Here is a 27,207-nt window from a genome sequence, read left to right as displayed (position 1 = left end):
AAACAAAACAGTATATAAAATCAAAACAGATAAAATCAAAACAGATAAAATCAAAACAGATAAAATCAGTAGTTAAATGTAAGTTTTGAAATTTAAGCTTAAAAGTGTGGATTTGGTGCTTTATTCAAATGCAGCTGAGAACAGGTGAGTCTTCAACCTGGATTTAAATAAACTGAGTGTTTCAGCTGATCTGAGGCTTTCTGGGAGTTTGTTCCAGATATAAGGAGCATAAAAGCTGAATGCAGCTTCTCTGTGTCTGGTTCTGACTCTGGGAACTGATAAAAGACCAGATCCAGATGACCTGAGGGATCTGGAAGGTTCATACTGGGTCAGGAGGTCACTGATGTATTTTGGTCCTAAACCATTCAGAGCTTTATAGACCAGCATCAGAACTTTGAAGTCTATCCTCTGACGGACAGGCAGCCAGTGTAAAGACCTCAGAGCTGGACTGATGTGGTCCACTTTTTTTGGTCTTAGTGAGGACTGAGCAGCAGAGTTCTGAATGAGCTGTAGTTGTCTGACTGATTTTTTAGGTAGACCTGTAGCACATTACTAAAAAATTAGTGAATAGGTTATTAGCGATTCATATACGGATAGGTGCCACGTTATGCACACAATAACAGTAAGTACTGGTGTACATATTTTTTTATTCACAGATTTTCATAGATGTTTGCATGAAACTGGTAACACAGTGAGATCCTTCCGCTTGACCGCGGTCATTTTGTTTACTTAACTTCCTCTTTTTCTTCTTCCCCTTCTTCCTCAGCTTTACACCACTGCCATCCATCCGAGCTCAAAAATAATCACATGTGACTATATATGAATATAGATATATTCTTTTTGCTGGTCTGTCACTGTTAAAGGAGGGCGGAAAGCGAACTACTCAAAGCCCCAGATTCACCCTATAGGCTATCATTTTATTTATAATTTTATTTTGGGAGCTTCATTAATGTCAACATTGCCTGTCAAGTTGCACCATTAAAATATCCCAAAATTGAAGGTGTGGTGTTTAACAGATGTGCCTTAGAAAAAAAAGGCCCCAGGTTTGATCACAGGAAACCCCTTTGGGCTTACCTCAGGAAGGGCTTCCGGTATAAGGACAAAAAAAGAGAGTCCCCAGTCAAAACATGTCGAGCGACCCCTTGTGAATAAAGGAGCCGAAGTTTTATTTTCAAATGAATGGGTTGGTTTATTGGCCCCTTAAAAAAATCTGTGTTTAATCGAGTTATCATAAAGGTCGTTTGTGCTGTGGGGGTGGTTCGCTTCAAGCACATTCTGCCCACAAAAGAGTTATTTTTATGTCATATACTCTGTTAATTTTAGAGGTTTAGAGTTATTTAGATCTGTTGTGAAACTGTTCATTCAAACGCCCACCGCTGCAACAGGTTTTGTTCATCCCGGGCAACCTACAGTTAACCTTAAGCCAAGGATCCAGCAGATTGTTTGATAAAACAAGTACAAAGCGCAATCGCAGTCTGCAGTGACACAGAACAGGAGTGAAACTTTGCGTGGTTCAGTTTCAACCCACACTGTGGGAGTGTCAGAGAGCGTGGGTTTTAATGGAAGCAGGTGTGAAGTGCACCTGCCGGTGGATCTGTCGGGATAATATATCCTATATTATCTCTCTATGTGTTCCTTATTACACATTTCCAGTGTTTATCATCCAGGTCCTATACAGGATACAGGATACATTACAAGTCCTATAACATAAAAAGCTGTTTTCCACTCCACTGACAGTCTTTCAGTGTGTCACTTTTCACAGAAACTCTTTTTTTTTTACAGACCTGAGGGCTGTTTCACGCGAAGGTCCAATCACAGAACGGTCACTGGCTCACTACCGGAACTGGCGGAAGGGAAAGTTGGTGAAATGCGGAACAGGACAAAATAAAGTGAAGAGCTCTCACTCTGACCCCGTTTTTCACAAACTGTGCGCTTTTTTTTAAAACTTATTAATCAAAGTACAAGTGTTATAGCTGTGTAAGTTACTAACAAACCACAACTACTTTCCAGCTTTTACCTGACCACCATTCACAAGTTAGACTCTGCAGAACACGTTACAGTCATTTTCACTTATTTATTAGCTCTTTGGCTCAAAATCTGCTGCGGCTGATCTCAGTAAATCTAAGTTTCCTCTCTCATGTGGAAACTTATGCAACAATTGGCAGATGTGGTTAAAAGAGTTGCAGGAGAGCCAAAGATCAAATCCAAAGCAGACTGTTTTCATAAGAATCTACTGTAGCGGGTTAATTTATTATTTTTAAATTACAGTAAGTTTTTCCTGTTGAAATTGTTGAATGTTGAAATTTGACATTATTTTATATTAAATATTGAAGTTACATGGCACAGCTGGCTAAATAAAGGTGGGAGGTGAGTTTAATTCTGTTAAACTGTTTTTATTGTTTCTTTGACTGGATCGTGTGAGTTTGAAGAGGAAAACATGTGACTGAGAATATTCTGCATAATAATGGTTTTTCTTTTTTTTAAAGCAACATTTTGGCTGTGGCTATAGTGGCTAAGTTCAAAATTATTCCACAAACGTCACATCGACAGCTGCACATTAACAAATACTCTAAAGCAGGGATGTCACACTCATTTTACATCATGGCACACATACAGCTCAGTTTGAGCTGAAGTGAAAAATTTAAAAAAGTAGTGCAGTTTCAACAGTACATCTGAGTTTTTCTACATGATAAAAAAAAAAATGCTGCTCTTGAAGCTAAATGAAAGAAATTTGTCAGTTTGGCTCTTTCGGCTTAAATTGTAATAAATAAATGTGTAAAATTACACCAAAGGTTCTGGTAACTAATTCCTGTAAATATAAAACAGTTTCTAAAAAAGTTTCTGTTAATTCACAGAAATTATTATTATTGTTACTTTTTTAAACTTTGTTTTTGTTTTTGTTTTTTTTCAAAAAAAACAAACAGAAAACTACAGAAATGTCTATAGTAGAAAAAAAGCTGGACATTCTGTGTCATTTGTTTTTCTATGAATTATTTACCTTGTGTAGTGTGAATGACCATGAGAGGGTCTTTATGAGTAGGAAAAGCTGTAAAATCTGTGAAAATACAATTAAAAGTGAAAATATCTATGCTCTCCTTCTTTCTTCCAAAGCCATCCAATGGGCCGGATTAGGGTCTGTCCCGGGCCCATTCTGGCCCACGGGCCTTCTGTTTGACACCCCTGCTCTAAAAAGACCACTGTGGTCCATGAGTTATATTTTTATGTTGTTTCATTTTCAATCGTAACCGCTCCGCTCTGTATGTAAAGCTACGGGAAGTCGATTCAGCCACCGAGTGAGTCATCGTCTCTTATAGGCGATCTGTGAGTCGTGTGTACAGCTGCTGTGTGTCTGGTGTGTGGGAGCAGACGCGGGGCGAGGAAGTCCGAAACCTGCAGCTGTCAGGAGCGCAGGATGGCCATGGATAAAGCCGAAAACCCGCCGCTGTAGGAGCGATCGGGCCACCCCCGAGCCGAAAAACAGGCAGGTAAAGTTTATACTTCCCCTCTGTTGCAGAGACCGAGTCGGCAGAGGGCTCACTCCGGTCCCTCCCTGTTAGAAGAAATGTGGCTAAACCCCGATGAAGTTCTGCTCAAAAATGTGCTGAAACTCTGGGTGACCGAGAGGAGCAACGACTTCTTCCTGCTGCAGAGGAGGAGAGGCCACGGCGAGTCCAACAGCAGGATCACAGGTAAACAATAAAACAGTCAGCTACTGGAGCAACAACACCAAACAAAGGGGAGGCCATGCTGCCAGCACAGGCACACACACAGGGAGAGGGACAGGTAAAAGCACGGGTGTGTGGCAGATAAAACAGGTACAAGCATGGACAAAGAATGGCAACAGGCGGGGTCACAGGTAAACAACTGGGTGTCCAAAGAAGGGGTGTGTTCAGGACGGTTCTCTACAAAGAAAGATCAGTGTACACGTAGATCTGTTAAATCAAAGTTCAGCACATGCCTGGATTATAGCAGCCACGAGCAATCAGGAATGCCCCCGAGCCGCATACCTGTAACTCACACCTGCTCAAACTCTGCATCCTCTGAAGGGGACGTTAAACTACACCCACGAAACGTGCGGTTAACTCATGTTTACCACCAGACCACAAACGCATCCATTTAAAACAGAGCACTTGTGTTACATTCGGACAAAGACAAATGCCTCACAAGACTCTCACAAATCGCACGAACTGCGATCTGTGAGAGTCTTGTGCACGAACTTGTGAATCAGACTTAACCTGTCAAACAGTGAAAGGACAGAAAAGAAACTGGGGCAAACAAACAAACTGATTCTGATGTATGATTCTTTCTTACGTGATTTTTTTTTTTTTTTATCCGAGCATTTGCTAAATGTCTTTGCTATAAAACATAAAACACACGTTTGTTTCAGTGTTTGTCAGTATTGTACAGATCACAGTTGGATAACCCATTTCCTGCTATTCCTGGCGCAGTATTCTTTGAATTCTTGTGGTGACAATAACCATAAACATCACAAGAGCATTGTTGGCTGTTTTTAAAATTTCTTTTTTTATTGGACTTGTGTTCTAACCTGTTATGAAAAATTCCCCAAACAAAAGCCAGCTGAATTTGAACTCTGACCTATCACTGTAATTTCCTGTAGGAAACAGGCTTTGTTATGCTGTAGGGTCCTATTGTGTTAGCTGTTACAGAGGTGGCATCGTGCTGCTGTGACACTGCTGTCCTTTCTATTCTTTAGTGATTTTTCTATAAATTTCTGACCCCACACTTGTTGCAGCGGCTGCAGCTTGGCCTGTTTTCTGCCTCCTCCGTCTGGTTTCCTCTGTGTGTGTATTGCGTCTGTGTAACAGGCTTTGCAGGCGCACTGGACGCTTTTTTTTTTTTTACATTAGTTGATGTTAATTACATTAAAGCGAGCATGTGCCTCATCCACTGTCTCCTTTTTACGATCTGTCTTCTTGCTTGTGGAGCTCTTCTCATAAAACGGAATAAGTGGGACTTCCTGGCTGGAGTTTACTTTGTGTTTGTTCCTGCTGTTCCCATAGAGAGAAGACAGAGGGTCAAAGGGTCAAGTCCTGCTCTCACGTCGTTTACCATTAACTAATTCAGGAACTGTAGAAAAAAAGCCACGCGGCAGAGTCTGTTTAGTGGCTCAGATTGGATTTGCTTCATGTTTCCACCTATTAATTAAATAGAAAGGCGAGTTGTGCATGTGGTCTCAGAACTCAGCTGTACAAACGCACTCTTCTGCTCTTATCACCGGTGACTACACTCTTCCAGCTGGATTTCTGAGAAGGGCTGGGTAACATCTGCAGCTGATCAGCCCGTTCACATGTTTCTATTTCAAACTAATGCCTCTCTCGTGTTGTTTTTAGTGTTTCCTCATCCGATCAGCGAGCCTCAGTTCACCACTCCAGCCTGAGCACAAGAAAATGATGTCCCGTTTATTAATTTTGATGCATTCAAGAGCAGACAGAGATCACGGCGTCGTGGATGTGAAAGCAGACGTCTGTTTTGCTTTGCTGCGAGCCTCCTAAAGGTCGCCTGCAGTCATCATGTCTCCACAGCAGTATTCCCCTACAATGTGACCGTTAGCAGAGAGAGGCAATGATTCACCGTGGCTCCGTTTTATTTTCTGGAAGCTTCACCAGTGTAAACCCCGCCTGGGTTTGTGGTGACAGATGGATAGTTTTGTGTTGCCAGGCTGCCGGATTTGCAGCTTCAGGCAGGTCAAGTTTGAAGCTAAGATGTGGTTTACATTTGGCTGATCGTCAGAGCTGTCTGCTGGAAAAGACTTATCTTTATATTTCTACCCCCTCATCTGCTGAGCGTTTCACCAATATGGGCTCTAAAGGGCTCATGAGCTGATGTGCGGCCTGAATTTGATTATTATTAATCAATTAACATAAAAACAACATCGTTTCTGAATGTTTCTCATGTCCATTGAAATACTTTGTGGATTTATGACTCTCTTTGGCACAGTCATGAGGCCTCATGGCAGGTTTTACAGGCTGACAAGCCTGAAGTTGTTGAACTATACTGAACCTCTTATAAGCAAGCATGCGAGTTCCTTTTCTGTTCATGCAGATTTGTTTTTGTGTCTGCGTGTGTGTACCAAACCAGAGAAGACACTGCTAAACACAGAGATAGAGATCTGGTTGCCCTCATCTTTTTCAGTCATAGCTTTGAAAAGCAGGGCTGTGCTCAGCTCGGGTGGGCTGATCTCACTTATAATGGCGTCTTTGAAAGATAAAAATTCTTTAATAGATTAAAGCAAAGCTGGGTTGTAAAACGTGAAAGTACCTTAAGGGGAAAAGTCCCAAACTTTGTCTTCTAATAAACCTTTTAAAAGTATTAGAGAAAAGTTAGACTAAGGGGCTTTGGGGTACTATGAGCCAGACATATTGGATTTGATGGCTGTGTTGACCTATTACAAATGAAATGCATCCATTTGGTCCTAGTTGCTGAAAGTGTCATTTTTAATGTCGACTGTCCTTAGTTGACTATGGTTAAGTGCGCCTGCAGGCCTGCAGAGAGGATGTGGCTACACAGCTCTGTGCGTATCTTATCACGATCAATACTTTGCATTAGTCCCTGTATCCAGAGGTTTTGTGCGATTTCCATACGTGTTATTTTGGTTATAGTATTCTAAATGGGTTTGATAGCCATCAGTGTGGGTTGTTGAAAATGTGAAACCTTAAGGAACCTATTTTTTTTATTATGTTTCAAACTCTTATGATGGGTGTGGTACTGCTCCTGAAGCAATTCAAACTTATAACCCAGTTTTTCATACAAACCAGGTTCTGTGAGTCTTTATTTTTATTGCATTGTCATTATCTATTTTCAAATTGAAGAATGTGTGTAGCTACTCTCTAAGACCTCTGGAGTTCTCTTAGGTCATTTGCTATGTTTATAATGGCGATTAAGCTATCACTTTCTTATTTATCATAATGATTTTATTGTTTTCTACTCTTTCAAAGTTTGATGGACTTCTTGATTTCAAGTCAGAATATTGTCTGCCTCAGTGTGTGCTTTTTGCACAGAGGAAATACAGAATAAAAGTGGCACCAAGAGTGTAGTTATTTGGAGAGCATGATGCAGATTAGCTATGGTTCAGGAAGATGAAAACCTGATGACAGTAGCCCTATTGAGACCCGATGAAAGCTTCAGGCAGGACGTGGAACCATGTGTGCCTGGTCTGTTTCTATTTGCCTGACGACTGCAATGCACGGAGTCATTCAAATTTATGAGGGTTCGGGGCTCAATTTTAGCTTCAAGAACATCTGTGGAGTTGATTGCAACTGTGGAGATGCAGATTTCCTGCCGGATTTTGGTATTAAAACTGAACTGAGCAACTGTTTCAGTCGTCTGCTGAAGAGATGGGTGGATATTACATGCCTGATTACATTCGAAGTCCCTCTGTTTTTAAATGAGACTCATCAAAACCGTAATAAGGTTGGCTTCGACCTCTCTGCTGTGCTGGATGTGTCTTAAGTGGTAGTTTTTGCTGCTCTATTTGTCTCTTTATTGTGATTATGCCTTTGAGGGAAGCTAATCTGCATGCTGCCTGAAAAGTTTCCATTGGAACCAACTACGGTTTCCTCATCATCTGAGCCATATTTTATAATAGGCAAACACGTGTAGTGCTTCTCATAGACAGCAGACATGATAGGCTTTATGATAACTCATCTAAAGCATACTAGCGGAATTAAAATCAACAAAATATTGGAGTTAAAAGCAGTACCAGAATTTAAAAATATGCAGTGCATGCAGTAATGTGCAAATGTTTTAAACCGTCCCTCATTTCTTCATATTTTTCTAGAAAAATGAGAAATGGGTGGAGTGATCATTGAAACACATGGGAACACAGTATATAAGGTAAAAACAGAGTTTGTACACATGCAACTCTTCGATAGACTTTCTTGAATTTTCTTTAAGTAGTCTTCAAAGCTCTTCTTTAGACGTTGGCTGCCTTTTGTTCAGTTCTCTGCTTCAATAATGTTGAGGTCCAGACTGTGGGGAGGCCCATTGTGTGTTTTTCTGCACACTGCACTGTCAGTGTGTTCGGGATCATCGTCATGCTGATAATGAAGCTCTTGGCAGTCAGTTTTTTTCCAGATTGATGCTTTCAAACTTTAAGTTGGTTCTTTGCCAAGTTGTTTGTCACGTGTATACACAACATTTGTTCATCCTTTGTGTTAAATGCCCTTTTTGCATTTGAATGATTAATCCATAAGGTCAGCATTAAACGGATTAAGAAACAAGCAAAAAAAACCCCAAAACAAAACAACTTCCCTCCTGAAAAGGGTCAGGCAGAATGACTGGACTGAAAATAAGTTAAAAGCAGCAAATATCCAAAGAAAAACTTTAAAAGACCTTTAGAAAGCTTTGAGAACTATTGCTCAAGAAGAACATTTTTAAGAAAGAGGGGTGGCTCAAGACTTCTACACCATGCTGTACAAGCAGAGCAAGTGCAGGCACATTACTAAAAGGCTGTGTAAACATATAGGTCATTTGATGGCTTTTGAAAGACTCCATGGGAAAAGGCATTAATTGCTCTGGTGCTAATACTGAACTGACAGAAGTTGGCCAAAAAAGATGAAAATGCTACATTTTCATCATTAATATTACCAATGTTAATGATTATCAAGAAATAAAAAAATAAAACCCTTTGTAATTCTAAAATAAAACAAAAATATAAATTAAAGGAAAGTGGATGGAGTGAAATCATGCGATGGAAAACCGTCAGTTAGGCTTATTGTGTATCCTGAAATTGGACACTGAAAAGTCCCTGCCATATGCAGTGAGTGTAATCTGAGATAAAGACCAGAGATGTATAAAACTCACCAGTCTTGTCCTCTTGGTGTTGGAAACAGCCTCTCTGGATGTTTCCAGTTTCTCCTTCTGTCATGCAGAAGTGAAATATTGCTGTCTGTTCGAGAGCTCTTCAACCCCGTCTCACTCCGCTGACAGGGAGACTGAAGAGTGGCATTAGTACACTTGTGAGATTGTGTTTTTCTGGTTGTTGTAGTTGAGGTTTATGTGATATTCAGTGATTATTTAAGCAATAGATGTGTTAGATCTTCTCAGCGTGTATGTGTCCATCACCTGCTGCTTCACTGCTGTGAGAGTTTAAAAGGCTGCAGACAGTATTTGAGCTCTTTCGCTATTTCTTATGTCCACTGATGGCTACTTTGGGGTTCATTATGGCTGCAGCAGGTTGCAGTATTTTTGCTAAATAATTCAGAGATAAGAACAAAATATTAACACTCACCAGGAAATGACTTTTCACACGGCAGAATTCCCACTGATTACTGATTGTCTGTGCTTTGCCATCTCTGCAGGGCTCCTGGTGGGGGCGCTTGACAATGTTCTGGACTCCACTGCCAGGGTCACTCCCTTTCGCATCCTCCTCCAAGTTCCCGGCTCCCAGGTCAGCTGGATCATTGCCAGTGGTGAGCTGAACCCTTATGCCTTTTTTTTGTTTTGTTTTCATCTGTGTGCCTGTTGTGATTTGCAGCCTTGGGAGATTCCTGCATACTCGGTTGCCTTACCTTGACTCATTTGACCGGCCGGAGATGTTAAATTCTCTCATTCTTTGCTTTCATCAGGAGCTGCCATAGAAGAGGTGAACAAGCACTGGGACTGGCTGCTCCACAACCTGCTTCACTCTCTGTCTGTGTTTGAGAACAAGGAGGATGTTGCCAGCTTCGTCAAAGGAAAAGTCAAGGTCTGTAAATTGCCGGCATAGTCATAAAAACTCAGAGAGGATGAGTTTTAGATTGAAAGATGTGATTTTCTCAAAGATTTTTAAACGATGTGGTTGTGAGCCCATTTAAAAGTAGGCTGAAGTAATGACTCCAGCTTTTGTCTTCTGCAGGGCCTTATCGCCGAGGAGGTTCAGGGACGCCAGGCGGCCCAGGAGGATGACCCGGGGAAGTTCAGGGAGGCGCTCCGGAAGTTTGAGGTTCACTTTGGCCTCCCCTCGTCAGAGAAACTGGTGACGTACTACTCCTGCTGCTGCTGGAAGGGCCGGGTGCCTCGGCAGGGCTTTCTCTACCTCAGCATCAACCACATGGCCTTCTACTCCTTCCTGCTGGGGAAGGAAGGTCTGTACTCCAAAGTGAGAGCTCTCATTTTCGATCTAAAAGACTGCACTTGTTCATCAAATTGGTAATAACGGTACTCAGACTTTGGCATTTGGAGAAACTCACATTCTCTTTTAACAGTATTAGAAAAGCTTGCTGTGTAAACTATAGTGAGTGCGAGGTGGCTCTAAGCTCATACACTCAGTGGGATTTTATTCTCTTCTTCCTTCCCCCTTCAGTCAAGTTTGTGATTCCCTGGGCAGAGGTAACACGGTTGGAGCGGGTCTCCACCGCTTTAATGCCGGAGGCAATTCGGGTCACCACACGGCAGCGGCAAAGGGAGTTCTCCATGTTCTTGAACCTGGACGAGGCATTCGGAGTCATAGGTCAGCTGGCTGACATTGCCCTGAGGCGGCTGCTGGACAGCAAAGGCCTAGAGCTGGACCGAGTGCTGCAGCAGCCCGCACGCATCACCAAAAGGTCAGTGCCGGTTCAGGTGTGTGCTAACAATACAAACAGACAGTGAGTTTCTTAATGTGAGATTAAGCAACATTAGGAATAAAACAAAGTTATCCACAGAAAGAAGTTCAAACCTTTGCTCACTTCACTCTAATCCTCCCAAAAAGTTAGCAAAGAACTCATGTTGAATACCTGTGGTAAACACTGTTGCTGTACTGCTTTTTTAGTCAGGTCCTTGTAGATTGGGGTGGGCAACTCCAGGCCTCAAGGGCCGCTGTCCTGCAGGTTTTAGATCTCACCCTGGGTCAACACACCTGAATTACACGATTAGTTCGTTACCAAGCCTCTGGAGAACTTCAGGACATGTTGAAGAGGTCATTTAACCATTTGAATCAGCTGTGTTGGATCAAGGACACATCTAAAATCTGCATGATACCAGCCCTCGAGGCCTGGAATTGCCCACCCCTGTTGTAGATCCTTTCAGGCACGAGTCATTCAAATATTGCAATTATGCTTCTCTCATAAGCCTTTGGTGAGTCAGCCTGAAACTCACTACTTCCCTTTTTACACACAGCAGTATTACTATGTAGATTCCTGCCTGTGCTAACCCACTGAGTCAGGAACTCGGTTACTCGCTTCACTCACAGTCTCACTGCTTTGCTAGTCCAGCATGAAGGCTGCTGAGCTCAAAGCATCACAGAGCCCACGCAGATCTGCTCAGTATGATGGAGCAAGCGGAAAATTTAAGCTAACACAGCCTCCCTGACACACCTGCTCGGGATGCTGCAGTATTAACAGTATTACTGAAGAATAAGAAATAAGTAGGTTTTATAGGGTAAAAATAATGGAATTAAAAAGAAAAGTCTGCTTAGGCGTTAACCCTGCCGTTTCACAGCACAAGTTCAGTATCACAGGAACAGTGTGACACAGCTCCACTCCTGTAGCACTGCTGGTGCAGCGGTTTTTGTGGTGGGTGTGTGCATGTGTGTGTTTGTGTGCGTGCATGGCAGGGGGCAGCTTTCCAAAGCAACAACAAACATGGCGACAGAAGTTGTGCCGTGTTCTTTTGTGTATCTGTGTTGTTGTGTTTTTTTGTAATGCAGGCATACACTTTGTTTATTTTTCTAAAAAAAGAAAGAAAGAAACAAAACCCAAACAAACCTCAAAACCATTACAGGAAGTCAGGTTCAAAGCTTTATCTAAAAAAAAAATGTGATGTGGTGTGTTATCCCGACTGGATAACACACCACATCACAGTAGTTGCTTTATATGTGTGTGTCCATGCATGTGTTTGAAGAAGAAGCGGAGGAAGGAATAGAGCTTGAAAGTACAGAGGGTCCAGAACGGGCAGGATGATGAATAGCAAAAGAGGAACTGAACGTGTGGTGATGAGACTGAAATCACAAGTGGCAGATGAAGGCAGCCAAATTCACAAAGAGAAAAAGAAATGGGACTTCCCATGGACGTTAGTATTAACATACTTCTTTGCTGGGATCCTCTCTTCCTCATTCATAGCCCACTCATAAAAACATCTGCAGTAATTCAGTTTCTATTCTATTTGGACTCTTTCTATATATATTATGAGAGGTCACATAAATCTGCACGCCAGTCGCTGTGCTGTGTTTCACATTTGAATGGTAAAAATGGTAAATGGCCTGTATTTATATAGCGCTTTATTACTCCCTAAGGACTCCAAAGCGCTTTACATATCCAGTCATCCACACATTCACACACTGGTGATGGCAAGCTACATTGTAGCCACAGCCACCCTGGGGCGCACTGACAGAGGCGAGGCTGCCGGACACTGGCGCCACCGGGCCCTCTGACCACCACCAGTAGGCAACGGGTGAAGTGTCTTGCCCAAGGACACAACGGCCGAGACTGTCCAAGCCGGGGCTCGAACCAGCAACCTTCCGATTACAAGACGAACTCCCAACTCTTGAGCCACGATCGCCCCTAATGCACATGACTAATGCACATGTCTCAGGATGTGAGAAGTAAGCCTCTAAACATCCAAATAACAGGGCAGAATGTTAAAAATGATGCTCGCGCTTTAAACAAATGTAGTGTAAAGTGAAAGGATTGTGTTATAGCATATATACAGACAACGAACAGTTATTGTCTGTTGCATTTTAGTCGTGCTGAGGGGTCTTCTTTTTCAGATGGGAAATAAAAACATTTGGGTCAAAATAGAGGACAAAGAGCTGTGTTTAAAATTGAATTGATCTCCTCAGGGCACAACCAGCCTGTCTCTTGGCAGTTTAGAGGTTGGAGGCAGAAACTCACTTCAAATCTGTTTTGCATCTTCAAGAAGAAAGCCTACGTTTCTGCGAAAGGAGTTAAAAAGCAAAAATAGATTTCTTGCTTTTGCGAAAGGGTGACCAGACATCCCTGAAATACAACGCAAGCGCTCTCACCGCAGCTCTGAGGTCGGTTTGTTTTACCGACCAGATGGAGGTGCTTGTCACTGAAGCGTGGAAGTGTAAGACGACTCTCCTACAGACACATGTTCGATAGACCTGCTTCACACCAACATCTTTAACGTGGAAGAGCACAGTCGAATTTGAATTTCGGATTTTCTTTAATCCACACAGGGTCAAAAGTACACAGACAGCCTCTAACATACGTGGCGCTGAAGGTTCTACAATGTCTTTTAACTTCACAAGGCTGAAGCCTATTAATTTCTCATTGGTGAAGTCACTATTGACAAGTTATTCAAGCTTGACCGAAACTTGCAGCTGCCCACATGGACAAGCCAAATGAATTCTGGGGAAAGTTTTGTGGTCAAATGAGACAAAGATTGAGCTATTTGGCCACAGAAAATGTGTTTGTGCCACCACATGTGGAGCATGGTGGTGGTAGCATCATTCACTGGGGCTGTTGTTGCTACCCGTGGTCCTTGTGCACAAGGTGGATAGAATAATGCAGAAGGAGGACTTCCTCCCAATTATTTAACTTCAACAGCTAGACGGTTGAAACTTGGACACAGTTTAGTGTTGAAGTATGACAGTGATACCTAACATGCATCAAAACTGGTTTTTGAACTGACGCAGTGGGCTAACGTTAATTTCGATGCTTCAGGAATGGGTTTCCTGGCCTGTCCAGTCATTACACTCTGCAAAAAGAACAGTTCAAAGAAATCATTAAAATTACAACCACATTCATGATGAGTATATTTAAAATTCTGGCCTCAACTGTTCTGTTATATTTATTTACAGAGCCTTAAGTGATGTGATTTGTCATGTCTGTCATTGGTAAATGCAGCTTAAATAGAAAACATGAAGAGCATTTGCACTGGGAAAGGATAAACGGTGAGGAAACAAGGGCGCTTCTCTTGTCTTGGAAAATTATAGGGTGGGATTGAAAGCTCTGCAATAAACTCTGCCGAGCAGCACTGCACTTAAGTGTTCTATTCTTGCACTGCAGTCGATTATCACGCACATAGCAAGGCCGTGCTACAGCTCCTCTTTGTCTTCGTTTAATGTGACGTTGACACAGTCGTGCATCATTGAGCGCAGCGCGTTTGTTCAGTGTTGAGCGTCACTGTTGCTGTTGCCGTTCACTGGCACAGCTTCTGTACTCCATTTCAAACAGCTGATACGGTTTTGGTATTTTGGAAGCTGTTAATATACAAGTTTAAGGGCTTTAAGGACCAGAGCTTTATTCTGTAGAGATTTATCTGTTTGCCAGAAATGTGAAGATTTGATTTCCCAGCCAGACTAAGAACTGTTTATATGTCCCTGTGTGTAGTTTTAGTGAAAGTGAATGAGACGTAAATATTTTTTGTCCTTTTGGACCCGTTTCCTCACTGACTGAAGTTTTTGTAATGTCATTTGCTTTTGCTTTCACTCCCCCACCTGTCTCAAACTGCCTCATTGTCTGACTCTTTCTCTAACGATCTCCCCCTCCCAGGATCCTAGAGGAGCAGGCTATTAGGGAATATGTTCTGGCTCTGTTTCGACTCCCACGGAGTGAAAACCTCTATGAGGTGGCCTCCTGTTCAGTTTGGACACCACACGCCCGCTGCCACACAGCCGGGACTCTCTACACCACCGACAGTTATCTGTGTTTCTCCAGCCGAGAGGAAGGCAACCTCATCCTGCTCATACCCCTCTCAGAGGTACAGTACTTGCCATTTAGCACATTATTAGAGCTATTACATACTTCCCTCCCTGACATTTATAACTGTGGCCTGCAGATGGCTCTCATAAAGTACAAAAGTTCAAGTTAAATCTTTAAGTGTCTCATAAAACAATAAACATAATGGACAGCAATCCAGGTTAAAATGCATTGTAAATGCAGCCATGTGGCTAATTAAAAGACTGCAGGTGTCTACAGGAGGTGACAGAAGGCCCAAAAACCTTTGGTCCCATGTCATGTGACAGTTAGTCGTGACTACCTGAACATAAATGCACTTGTTAATGAAAAGTCTGGCTTCATCTTTGCTGTCCCTATAAGACAGCTTTCACAGGGAGTCTTTGTTTATTCTGTCTGCCGTGGTTAACCGGTAACATGTGGACTGATTTCATGTGGTTGATCACGTGGCGCCCTGCAGAAGGAAATGAAAACACACTGTATACACTTTGTTAGCTCTGTCAGGAATGTAAAGGAAGTGGCTTTAGTAGCACTTGTCTCTTTGACACAAATTAACAGCCAGATTGCAAACTGTAAAAAAAACATGAAGGTGAAAAAGACAAACTTTAAGCATTTTGGGGGAATTCAGTCTTTTAGATCCTAGTTTGTAATAAAGTCTTTGCAGTTCATTGTGAAAGGAAGAGAGTATCAATTCAATTCAATTCAATTTTATTTATATAGCGCCAAATCACAACAAAAGTCGCCTCAAGGCGCTTCATAGATACAGAGAAAAACCCAACAATCATATGACCCCCTATGAGCAAGCACTTTGGCGACAGTGGGAAGGAAAAACTCCCTTTTAACAGGAAGAAACCTCCGGCAGAACCAGGCTCAGGGAGGGGCGGGGCCATCTGCTGCGACCGGTTGGGATGAGAATTAGCCGGTGGTTCAATCTGTTCAGTCATTCATACTTTCTAATCCTGTGTTTTCTATTGAAGCATTGTCTTTCACAAACCTAACCTACCCCTCTGCTCCTCCTGATTCTGCATACTTCGTACGTGGCTGCAGTGTTGTTAGTAATTTCAGCCTCTTGGATTCCCACTTTTGAAGATGTTTCTCTTCTTTCGATTCCAGCTTGAGCAGCAGGAGCCAGTCTGCATTCCTGCTCTGTTTTTGCACAAAGAACAACTGTGTGTGTGTTATGATGCGTTACCACTTCTTTTGGCCATTTTTGTCACCAGGTTTTGTCCATAGAGAAAGCAGACAGCACCAGCGCGCTGCCCAACCCTGTCATAGTGAGTATTCGGACTAAAAAGGCCTTCCAGCTGATTGAGCTGAACGACAGAGACGAGCTGGTTGAGAACATGAACTCCAGACTTCGAGCGCTGCAGTGGAAACGGTCCATGTTCCGCAGCAGGAAAGAGGGCAAGAGGAGCGTGGTGAGTGGGATGTTTAATTGGGTGGGACCTGCCATTTATACGGATAATGGAAAATGAAACAATGCAACAACACAACAGAAAGAACTAGTCAGTAATGTTCAGTACACTGGGTTGTTACCAAAATCATAAAGACAAACGGTTGCTAGAAGCACTTTATGATGTTCTCTCTAATCAAAGTTAAAATGCCATATGTGGAACTGGAAACATTTCCTGTATGACGGCTAAGGGAAGTACTGCAAGCACTGTTCAGCTCTAATTTCAAAGGGATCCAGTCAGAGAAATATTGTTTGTAATTACTGACGTTTCTTTTGTTCCTCACATTTTCCACAGAGCTCCCCAACACCTTACTACACCTTCTATTATGACACTGGGTACTCTGATGAAGAAGAGATAGAGGAGCATGTCCTGCGCAACACTGTCAACAGTGAAGCTCTCATGACGGCCTTCCACCAAAATCAACCAGGAACCAACAGCAACAAGGTGGGAGGAGTCTGAGACACTGTTCATCTAAACCTGTAACTTGATATATAAATAACCAATCGAATGAATTCAGAGTCACTTCAGATCTGATTTAAAAGGCTCGTCTCTCCCTAAGAGTTAGAAAAGAACAATATCCATCAGCTGAATGTAGTAAGTCAGGATCAGGAAATGTGTGTATTTGTGTCAGAGCACGAATCAGGTGAAGGAGCGGCTGTGGGAGGATCATTTCTCTGAGTTCGGACGTGGCGTCCACATGTTTCGCACAGAGAAGATCCAAAAGCTTGTGGCCATGGGGATACCAGAGTCACTGCGAGGGGAGCTGTGGATGATATTTTCAGGTATATAAATATATATGTGTATACAGTTGTGGTAATAAGTTTACATAGCCTGGAAGAAGTTATGCTTTTTTGTTTGTTTTGTCCATTTTTCAGAAATAATGATAATACAAAAACGTTACTTTCACTCACGGTCAGTAGTTGGGTTAAATCATTTATGCACAGCTCTGTTTTCCCTTTTTAAATCATAAAGACAACAGAAACAAGACCCTGATCAAAAGTTTACATACCCTGGAAGTTTTGGCTTGATAGCATAGGACCACGCAGATAGCATCAATATCACTGAGCTACTGTAAAGAGAACAGGAAGTAGAGGCATTTTGCATTTTGTATGGACAGCTTTATCATCTGAGAAAATAAAGTACCTCATCCATAACTACCACAAAAGACTTCAAACTGTCATCAATGTTAGAGGAGGGAAAACACTATAAGAACTATTTCAAATATCTTAATAACAGACCGCTGCACACGGTCTGTGCTGCACAAGTGAAGCATCGTGTTGGTTCAAGGAGGCCATGCACTCTTCTGATACCCATCAACACGTCAAATTAGCAGAAGTTAATTAGGCTGTTTTAGCCTGCACGCAATTGTGGCACATCTGCAAAACTGGAACATATTTCCTACATGCTATGTGAAAATTGGGGTGTGTATACATATACATACCCCAATGTTTCAATTTTTGTATTGAAAATTATGCAGTTTAATGTGTCATTGTACTCTGAAATAAAAGAAATCATGGAATTAATTTATTGACCAAAATGTAATCTAAACTTTTGACTCATCAAAGTCGCCACCTTTGGCAGATATAACTGCCGTGGTGTTCTTTCTACAACAGGAATATTGTTCAGAAAGTTCCTCTCATATCTGTCGCAGATGTTCTCATTGATGTGCGGCACTTGTAGGTTGCTTTGCTTCCCCTCTTGTGTCCAGTTCATCCCAAACCAGCTCGATGGGGTTTAAGTGCTGTCTGCTCCATGTTTTCAAGCTTATCATCTTGTACTTTTTACCAGAGGTAATTCTGGCCTAGCTTGGACTCATGTTTTGGGTCATTATCTTGCTTTCGGATGAACCCCTGCCCAACTAGGCTCATACCAGAGGGTATTGCATGGCGCTGCAGAACGCTGTGGTTAATTATGAGCGATACACTGATGTATCTGCTGAGTAAAAACACAGATGTGGTAGGCCAGCACACACAAAACAAGAAGACACACTTTGAGATTAAATCTAAGTCTCACTGTGGTCCTGGCCCCAGCAGGCAATGAATCACTGTAAGGGTCCCCACAAGTATGGAATTACAGGTGTGTGTGTGTCTGTGTTTAAACCCAACCTGGGCTTCACATCCTCTTCTCTGCATCTGTTGTTCCTCAGGCAATGGCACTCTTTCAGTCAGTCAGATTTTATTTTGGTGTGTGGTCTGTTCCTCTGCTCATTCTCACTTCCTTTTATCCAAACATAGTTCCTGTGTGCCGCAAAGAATAACTAAAAATGAAACCAATCGAAGGTAAAAGGCACAGGTGTGCAGAATAATTTTAACCTGGGATTTTTCTTATAGCATATATATATATATCGTTGGGGAACAAAACTGGGTAGCAGGTCATTCTCCATTCTCTAATTCCTGTGTGGTTTGTGCAGATGCATCCTCTGACCTAGGGTCCCATGAGGGCTACTACGCCAGCTTGGTGCAGAAATCAATGGGCCATAACAACCTGGCCACAGAGGAGATCGAACGGGACCTGCACCGCTCACTGCCAGACCATCCCGCTTTCCAAAACCCAACGGGCATTGCTGCACTCAGGCGCGTCCTCACTGCGTATGCTCACCGCAACCCAAAGATCGGATACTGTCAGGTAAGCAGCAGTATTAGTCATTTTTGTAATGGTGGCACTTATAGTGTAATACTAGAACCACTCATGTGATTCAAGTGTTCATCCTGACTTTAAGATGCATGTGTGAATTTTGCTTTCTCTCTCACTAGTCTATGAACATCCTGGCATCGGTGCTGCTGCTGTATGCTAAAGAGGAAGATGCCTTCTGGCTGCTGGTGGCCGTGTGTGAAAGAATGCTGCCCGACTACTTCAATCGCAGGGTCATAGGTAAAGAGCCCAGAAGCTTTATTTGCTTGCAGCCACGCTTTTAAAAAAAGCACATAAGTGGTTACTGTGTTGCTGCTGTTACTGTGGTGCATGTACCGTTTCTGAGACAGGCTTTCAGAATCCGGTTGTTCAGTGATGACGCGACGAATCCTACTTCCGGGTCTAAAGTAGTCTGCGTTTAATATGGCTTTTGTGTTGTTAACATGTTTAATGTTATGTATTTTCTTCTATTTGATCTCAAAAAGCTCCTAAAACAGTCAGTGATCACTGTTGACCTCCCTCGGCTTTTATTACCGCTAATCATTTATTTAAGCTCAGTTTTTAAAACCTTAGGATGTAACTACAGCCCAGCCCATGCAGCAGTATATGAATGACTAACCTCGTATTGTGGATGGATTATCTCAGTTGTTCTCCTGGCTGAAGTTTGGTCCTTTTACAGCATCCTGCCATGCGATTACATTTGTTCCTGACCACCGAGAACACTCACATTAACTTTTATCGAGTGGAAAAAAAGTTAGCTTGTTTATGTTATGCTAACATAGCTGTGTCGCTAGCGGTCACGTAGCACATCATTATATACCAGCTAGCCCAACTTCAGTAACCCTACAAACGTCACTGCTGTTTAGTTTTCTGTCTTCATTTATGCTGGAAGTGATAGCAGAGCTGTACGTTTTAATTTGTTTCCAAAACCCTGCAGTCAGGGCATGCTATATTGTATTTAGATAGAAGCTAGCGAGCTAACTCCCTGCTAACTTCTAACTCCGTTAAATGTCATAAATTCCGTTTTCATGGATGCCTGGATGTTAAACTCAATTGTTACACCTGGTAGAGCAGAACGCTGATCATTTTATTAAAGATGAAAGACTTTAGACAGTTTTTCAACTCTCAGTAATCCCATAGTGATCGTTTGATATATGGACCTGCAGCGGAGTTTAGACCCAGACACGGCTAGTGACGTCAGACTGAACAACCGGATAGGAATTATTTCCTGTGTTTGCAAAGGTGTTTATTTTTGCCCTGCGTGTTGCATTTGTAGCAATTTCCTTTTCCTTTTAATGTCCACATGTTTGTGGGCGTCACTTATTTTTGAAAGAACAGTGATTGTGGTCTGAGACTCTGTAGAAGCATAGATTCACAACATTACTTAAAAAAAAAAATTAAAGTAAACAGTTTCCACGTTTCAAAAGAGGCAAAAAATCCCCACAAAAACCATTGATATATTTATTCTGGCAACAACCTGCCTCTAGTTAAAACACGGAAACCACATTAACATTACTTATCTTTACAGAACACAGCAGCTATTTAGCAAAGAGAAGTAAAGCCTTACTATAAAAATCTTTTGTGGAACTGCAGAATAGCACAGACTGAATAGCATGTTTATGCTGCCATCTAGTGGTCAGAATGATGAAAAAGCCATATATTAAGGAAAAATGGGCATCAAACAGGTCAGACTTATGAGAATCATAACACGTCTTGAATATATTTAACTTGGAGAAAAATTTGGACAGGCTTACATCCAAGGCCGTTCTTTGCCCCAACACTGTCTGACTCCACCGCCCTCTCCTGCAGGCGCTCAGGTGGACCAGTCTGTGTTCGAGGAGCTCATCAGGGAGCGTCTGCCAGAGCTGGCTGAACAGATTCCAGACCTTTCCACCCTCTCCTCTGTGTCCCTGTCTTGGTTCCTCACCCTGTTCCTGAGCGTCCTGCCGTTCCACAGCGCCGTCTGCGTGGTCGACTGCTTCTTCTTCCACGGAATCAAAGCCATCTTCCAGCTTGGTCTGGCTGTGCTGGAGGCCAATGCTGCGGAGCTTTCGTCCAGCACAGATGACGGGCAGGCGCTTATGATTCTCACAGGGTAAGTTTGCAGCTTGCTGGTAAAGCAAAACTCAAAGCATTGTGCCACTGATTGACATGAATGCTTTGTGCTTTTGTCTGCATTGTATGGTTTATAATTGTATGTGCACGGGTGGAATTTAACACCTCGTTGGCTTTCCTATGATTCCCAGTTTTCTGGACCAGGTTGGAAATGTAGAGTGCCCCGGTTTTCCGTCCTCCTCGCCTGCTGCAGAGGAAACTAGCTGCAGTGTCGCTAAGAGGCACACAAACATCACTGACCTCATCAATGACTCCTATATCGTAAGAGATGCACATTTTTTGCCTGATATTTGCCTTAAATAATTAGTTTGTGCACATTGTGCACCAGCTCCTTTACTTGTTTTCTTTCGCTTCCTTTTGTTAGATAAGTGAGCTTTTCACCTCTGGCTTATTCAACTACATTTTCGCCCTTCTTCATAATCCTCATTTAGTCATCACAGTTCATGAGATATCTTTCATGCTGTGCTCTCTGACCTCAGAAATTCGGAGACCTGACAGTGCGGCAGATTGAGCAGCTCCGCTGTCGGCACAGAATCCAGGTGCTCCAGGCACACGAAGACACCACCAAAGAAAATGCGGTGAGAAGACTGACACAGAATCTCAAACATCTTTAAAGCTGCTCAAAAGAAGCTTGAAGGACACAACAGTATTACACATACCCAGCTCTCAGCTGTTTACAATGCTCCCTTTTTTTTATGCGCCTTTACAGTTGAGACTGGTGTCGCCAGATGTTTCCATCCCTGCAGAGAACTTGGCCGACATCTACGATCTCTTCAAGGTTATTTTCCTTCCTTGCTGGCAGACTAATTGATGTGCGAAAGAGACCTTAAATCATTTTGTTTTCCTCTGTCCTCCTCCTCCCTGCAGACGGAGCACTTCATCACTCTGTACTGGGGGGACAGCAGCGCGGCGGCGGCGGCAGAGGCAGCAGCGTGGCACTACTGTGACTCGAATCGCTCCTTTATAGAACGGCAGTATCGGCTGGACCGACCTCAGTTTAAAAGCCTGTACGGGCTGCTGGTGCCGTGGCCCGATGTCTCCAACCAGCACACCGACACGCTGGCCAACCGCACCTTCACCCTCCTGGACCAGGACTGCGACAACCTGGTTACCTTTAGAGACTTTGCCAGCTGGCTGGGTAGGTAGAGGGAGGACAGGCGGGGAAATGGAAAATGCATAAAGCTGAAATAAAAAGAAGTTTCACTTTGCTCTGTCTCCTCATGTTTTTTCTGTTTTTTTTTCCAGACACGCTGTACTTTGGGGAGCTGAATGAGAAAATAAGGCTGCTTTACTGCCTTCACATCCCTCCAGGTTATTCATTATGTGAATACGATGACGAGTTATTGAGCTCTACTCTCATGTCGGCGATTTATTGATTCCTTTTGCGTTTGTTCGCATCTGCAGCTCTGACAGAAACTGAAGATGACCCCTCGGTTATGAAGAGCCCCCTGCTGTCCACAAACAGACCTCTCTATGTTAATCTGCCCCCTCGTCAGTGCAAACACGCTCCCTCGTCACGTTATTGCACTTATCAGGGGGATTTACTTGTGAGGCTGAAGAACTCTCTCTCTTGTTGTTTTAGGTGATGACAGTGAAGTGACAGATTACCAGGATCAGCTGAAGCAGATGCTCCAGGATCTGGCCACAGAGAAGGAGAAAGATGTGGAGAAGCCTCTGCCTCTCATGAACCAGGTATAGGAGTCGCATGCTCTCACCTTTCTTGTGTAAATTCAGAGTTTTGTTGTTTTTTTGTTTTTTTTTAGATGTATGAAAAAAGTCAGATTTCTGACAAAAAGTCAAGACAAAAATATGTATTCTGCGTTAAATAATCAGACAAACATGCAGAAGTTTGTTGATTAACTCTCTTTGTTCCTTCTTGTGCAGTCGGAGTTCATCCAGTTCTGTAAAACGCTCTACAGCATGTTCCACCCGGAGGAGAACGAGCTCTTCCAGGCTATCGCCACAGTCACCAGTCTCGTGCTGCAGATCGGCGAGGTCGGCCATCGCGGTAAAATCGCCGGATCAGAGGCCAACAGCCAGGAGGGCTTGACGGCGGCGGGCGGGGTCGACGCCCGCAGAGGCAGCAGGAGTTCGGCGACAGCGGACAACGAGTGGACGGTGAGCTACGCTCAGATCCTGGCCTCACTGCTCACGGAGCAGGCGCTGGTGAACTTCTTCGAGAAGCCTCTGGATTTGTCGGCCAAGATCACACAAGCCAAGGAGAGTCAGTATCAACAGCGGGCGGGTTTGCTCACTCTGCAGCGAGCGAGCAGCTGACTCGAACGTGAACAGCAGGCTGCGAGCTGCAGCAGTGTCGTGTGATGCTGAAGAGCCTTAATGTAACCTGTGATATTTGTCGTGCTGATAACACGACTGCTGGGTTTCTTTCTAAGCCCTCAAACTGCTCTGACCTCTGACTGAGGACAGAAAGATGTTTTCTGTGAACATTTTTGAGAAGAAAAATGTTCCGGCCAATTCCAGTGGTTGACTCACTGGATCCGGGCATACGATTTTTCATTTAGTCCATTCTGGGCCATGGGAAACTTTACTTATTACCTTCTTGTGTCACCAAAAGGATGCCTGCAGCTCAGCTGTGTTTCAGTCCAATGATTTGTCACCACTTTGTTGTGTTTTAAAGTGTTTACTGGCTGTGAAGATAACGCTCTACGCTTCGTCTCACTCACTTTCTCATCAGAAATCTGCCTTATTTAAGTTTTACCTGTAAACCTTGCGATCAATGATTCAGCATTAAGGACAAATCTAGCATATGTACGGATAGTGTTTTTTTTTTAATGACTAATTTTATTACTTCTATTTCGTTAACATTAAATGTTTTCGAACACACGCTCTCTGATTAAAGATATTTTTGAAAGCTTTTTCAGAATACTGGAAAAATAAATCAGCGTTTAATGAAAGCAGGAAAAAAGATGACACATTTTAAATAAAAATGTTGGAGGAAAATCACTTCTGTTTTCACTTCTTATTAAGCAAAATTAGACTGGCAGCAGCAGGATTCACATCATTGTTCAGCCTCAGACTTTTATTTATTTTTTTAAAATGTTTTCAGTGTTGGGAGATTATTGGTTCACTGCCGTGCTTTGCCTTTCACCCAATAGTGCTGGATTTTTTATAACTACAAAAATGTTTATCAGCCCATAAAAATAAATCCAAGTTTTCTTTGATCTTTACTCATTTTTCTCAGCTCCTCAGTCCTCCTGCCTGTGACCAGGACTCGAGTCGTTTTTACCCTCGATGTATGAAAGACGCGTGACACAGCTGGAACATACAAACCAAGAAGCTATTGCTTTGTATTCATACATCTTGAGTTTTTAATATGATCAACAGACTGATGATCAAGCTTTCAGCTCCAAGGTGAAGTGTGTAGGATTTAAAAAACACAAACAAACTGTGAAATGAAATGAGCTCTGCTATTAACACATCCTCATCTGAGATAATAAACCACAGCTGTAATAGGCAATAAGGAAACAATGGACATGATGAAGCTGTAACCACACAAATATTTAATCTAAAATTCCTGCTCCAAAGCAAACACGTCTCATTTAGTCATTTCCCCGTTTCCTCCCCCGTCTTTTCGGCCTGCCACCTCCTCAGAGGGGAGGGATTAATGCAAGGGGAGGAAGTGAGGAAAAGAATGAAGGATGTAAGAACCGATAATTGAGAAGGGCTCGTGTCTAGACTGTTTTGTATTTGGCTCGGGGAACTTCTACCGTTCGACTGGTGCAGTGAAAAGAGTTTTTAGCAGTGATCTAATGAAAGAGTCTGAAATGAAGAGGAGGAGGCAGAGCGGTGCAGGAACTTGGTGTGCTTTATTAGCTACTGATTGAAGGTAGAGGACGTGCTTTAGCCAGGACCTAAATAATCGGGAGAAACAAAACACACATTTTACTAGTGGCCAGCCTTCGTTATAAAGGAGGGAAAACTGAGGCTTGGCGCAGAGAGCTTCTCATGATTTCATCATGGAGGAGGTAGATGGTGACTTACTCCTTTCTAACGTTCATATTTTCTCTACATGGACTCTCCGTTAAAAGGGTTACATGAAACTTTTCGAGCCCGTTGTGTTTCAGAGAAAATACGTTGGACAAAAAAATGATAAATAACGTAAATGAAATGTTTGAAATGTACAAAATCAAAGGGCCAGTTTGTGTGTTAGCCTCGCTTTTCCAGGACAGGAACAGAATAGTTAAAACAATCTAACACGTTGTCATTCGTAGTAGGCACATTATGTATAATCAGATCTATTTATATGGGTCATGGCATGAAGCTAATATCACATCCACAGGGAGCGGGGGCAGCAGCATATTAATGATGACAGACTCCACGAGAATCACAATACAAGTAAAATACAAGTACAGACACTACAAGCTACACATTGCACTAAGCCACAGCTGTGATCACAGGAAGACCGATGAGTTTGCCCTGTGGATGCATCGCGCCCACTACGGAGGGACCGTGGGCGGGCTCTGTCTTTAGATTGCTTCAACGTAGTTGGCTGGCAGCATGCCGGTCTTGCCGGTACGCTGAACAGTACCGTACATCCAGCCTTCGTCGATGGACTGCACGTTGACGATGACGTCGCCGTCCTTGAAGGACACCTCGTCACTGTCGGCTGCGGTGTAGTCATACATGGCACGCACGGTTTTCTGAAGGAAAGAGATGGACACACTTGACAAACAAGCAGAAATTTTAAATTCAGCTTCTTTTCTTCAGGCCATAAAATAATGTAACTGATGTACTAAAATAATGATAATCCCACTGAACGTTTCAAACCTGCTTTACCTGACCACACCAAGCATCACCTGTAGCATCACTCCCCACAGGAGAAAAGTTAAACCATGTAAAGCGAATGGAGTGTATGTACAATATAAATATATGTTACTAACCCCGGTAGTAGAGGGGTGTGAGGGAATGGAAGAGACTGTGGTCTGCTGGGTGGCCACTGAAGATGACCTCTGCTGCAGCTCCACGGTCTTCACAGTAGCATGCTGGTAGCCTGAAGATGTTAAAATAACAAACAGATTAAGTAGAGGGGAAATTATTCTTCACTCTCAAGTGTATTTGTTGCTGTTTAGTCTGATGAGGGTTACCAATAGAGGAGGTCATGAAGCCATTGCTGTAGAGGGACATGTGGTGGTCAGCATCCTGGGACACCTCAGACTTCTCATCAGCCACGCCGCTCAAAGCGCTGGTGGAGCGGGAGTGCTCCTTGCTGCGACGCTGAGCTTGTACTGTCAGAACAGCATTAAGACATTATTTCAAATGCGTATTATTTATTTAACTATCAGTGACACACCTGCTTCACACACGAGAAGCAATACATAATCCTTTGCCAGTCACTTAGCTTCCCTGACATTTAATGATAACTTTGAATAAATCCATCGGGAGCATAACTAAAGCTTTGGCTCTCTGAATCGATCCTCTAGAATTTCAATCACCTGACATCATGTGCAGACTCCTGGACTGGATGTTGTCCTCAGCGGGGTCGTAGTCAAACACAGAGCCGGGGTTTGTGCGCCACACACGCAGATCTGAGGAGATGAATAGATCAGCCGATAACAGTCCGTATTACAGTTTTGCTTCAGGTATGTCTCTCCAGAATGTAATTTTGAGGTATTTTGTCTTTCAGTTTTATTTATTTTTTGCTAACAAGCTAACAACTCCTAAAGCTTAGTGCTTGCTGTTGTCGTTACCAGTGATGGTCTCCTGGTCGTGCTCTATGGCACGTCTCCTCTCCATCTCCACCACGCGCCTCTGGATGCCACGGTAGCTGATGTCGCTGAAGTCCTGCGTGTTCTTCTTCACACGCTCTGTCACAATATCAGTGGTGGTGGGAGTGAAGCTGCCCTTGCTCTTCTCAAAGTCCTCGTGGTATCTCACCTGAAGTGCACAAATACAGTAAGTGAAGCTGCAGGGCGGATGGACCCATTTTGCACGAGCCAACCAAACTGGCATCGATGCCAGCCTCCACTTTAACTACTTAAAATACTAAAATGTGTTGTCTGTCTTTTTTCTCTATACCAAACCCATTATTTCTCCATTATTGAATCAATTCTAATTTTAGTTTGTCTTTGTGTAGCAACATTGTTTAAGACTGGCGACCAGATTCTTGTTTTGAATCATTTTGAGATGATGAGGTGTCAAAGAGTACTGAAGCCTTACTCTTCAAGTAGTCAAGTAACAACGAAAGCACTTTTCCACTTAGAACAGAAATTAATCAAACAAGCACAAAAACTTACCCCAGAAATGATACGCTGAGTCTCCCTGACGCGCCTCATCTCAGGTGTGTCCAGAACAAAGGCGGCTTTGCCCTGGACCTGCTTGCGGAAGCTGTCAGAGTACAGAACCTAGAAATGACAGATCAAAAGTAGTAA

The 27,207-nt window shown here is 42.9% G+C and overlaps 2 protein-coding genes across 11 annotated transcripts in view; one reads left to right on the top strand and one right to left on the bottom strand.

The window, feature by feature from the left end:
- Window positions 1–3,321: 3,321 nt before the first annotated feature.
- tbc1d8 (TBC1 domain family member 8) lies at window positions 3,322–23,979 on the top strand. Of its 2 annotated transcripts, XM_085383428.1 has the most exons (20): window positions 3,322–3,689; window positions 9,321–9,431; window positions 9,588–9,706; window positions 9,857–10,085; window positions 10,304–10,544; window positions 14,436–14,643; window positions 15,839–16,036; window positions 16,367–16,516; window positions 16,704–16,854; window positions 18,483–18,697; window positions 18,826–18,943; window positions 20,513–20,798; window positions 20,950–21,079; window positions 21,298–21,396; window positions 21,528–21,596; window positions 21,686–21,956; window positions 22,064–22,129; window positions 22,223–22,309; window positions 22,401–22,510; window positions 22,703–23,979. In XM_085383428.1, the coding sequence occupies exons 1-20, from the start codon at window positions 3,563–3,565 to the stop codon at window positions 23,093–23,095; spliced, it is 3,378 nt and encodes a 1,125-aa protein (XP_085239554.1). In that variant the 5' UTR covers window positions 3,322–3,562; the 3' UTR covers window positions 23,096–23,979. The 2 variants fall into 2 exon arrangements, with proteins under 2 accessions (XP_085239554.1, XP_085239555.1); XM_085383429.1 differs by lacking the exon at window positions 22,223–22,309.
- Window positions 23,980–25,295: 1,316 nt separating this feature from the next.
- neb (nebulin) overlaps window positions 25,296–27,207 on the bottom strand; it is a 70,111-nt gene continuing 68,199 nt past the window's right edge. For all 9 annotated transcript variants that reach the window (XM_085383426.1, XM_085383427.1, XM_085383420.1 and 6 more), the window contains 6 exons: window positions 27,073–27,180; window positions 26,527–26,713; window positions 26,272–26,364; window positions 25,924–26,064; window positions 25,720–25,829; window positions 25,296–25,479 (listed from right to left, as the gene is read on the bottom strand). In XM_085383426.1, the coding sequence (XP_085239552.1) occupies window positions 25,306–25,479; window positions 25,720–25,829; window positions 25,924–26,064; window positions 26,272–26,364; window positions 26,527–26,713; window positions 27,073–27,180 (813 nt within the window). In that variant the 3' untranslated portion in view covers window positions 25,296–25,305. The remainder of the gene's footprint in view (window positions 25,480–25,719; window positions 25,830–25,923; window positions 26,065–26,271; window positions 26,365–26,526; window positions 26,714–27,072; window positions 27,181–27,207) is intronic.

The sequence above is a fragment of the Rhamphochromis longiceps genome, linkage group LG16 (assembly GCF_057381845.1).
Source record: "Rhamphochromis longiceps isolate RC_006_pf linkage group LG16, R_longiceps_female_GT1.1, whole genome shotgun sequence".
Classification (NCBI taxonomy): domain Eukaryota; kingdom Metazoa; phylum Chordata; class Actinopteri; order Cichliformes; family Cichlidae; genus Rhamphochromis; species Rhamphochromis longiceps.
Note: the sequence above shows the minus strand (reverse complement) of the source record. Positions and strands in the feature narration are given on the sequence as shown.

Excerpts from the sequence above, each read along its gene's own strand:
- tbc1d8 (XM_085383428.1), top strand. The coding sequence starts at position 3,563 with ATGTGGCTAAACCCCGATGAAGTTCTGCTCAAAAATGTGCTGAAACTC. Across the intron at positions 14,644-15,838 it reads TGCTCATACCCCTCTCAGAG|GTTTTGTCCATAGAGAAAGC; the intron begins GTACAGTACTTG and ends TTTTGTCACCAG. Across the intron at positions 16,037-16,366 it reads AAGAGGGCAAGAGGAGCGTG|AGCTCCCCAACACCTTACTA; the intron begins GTGAGTGGGATG and ends CATTTTCCACAG.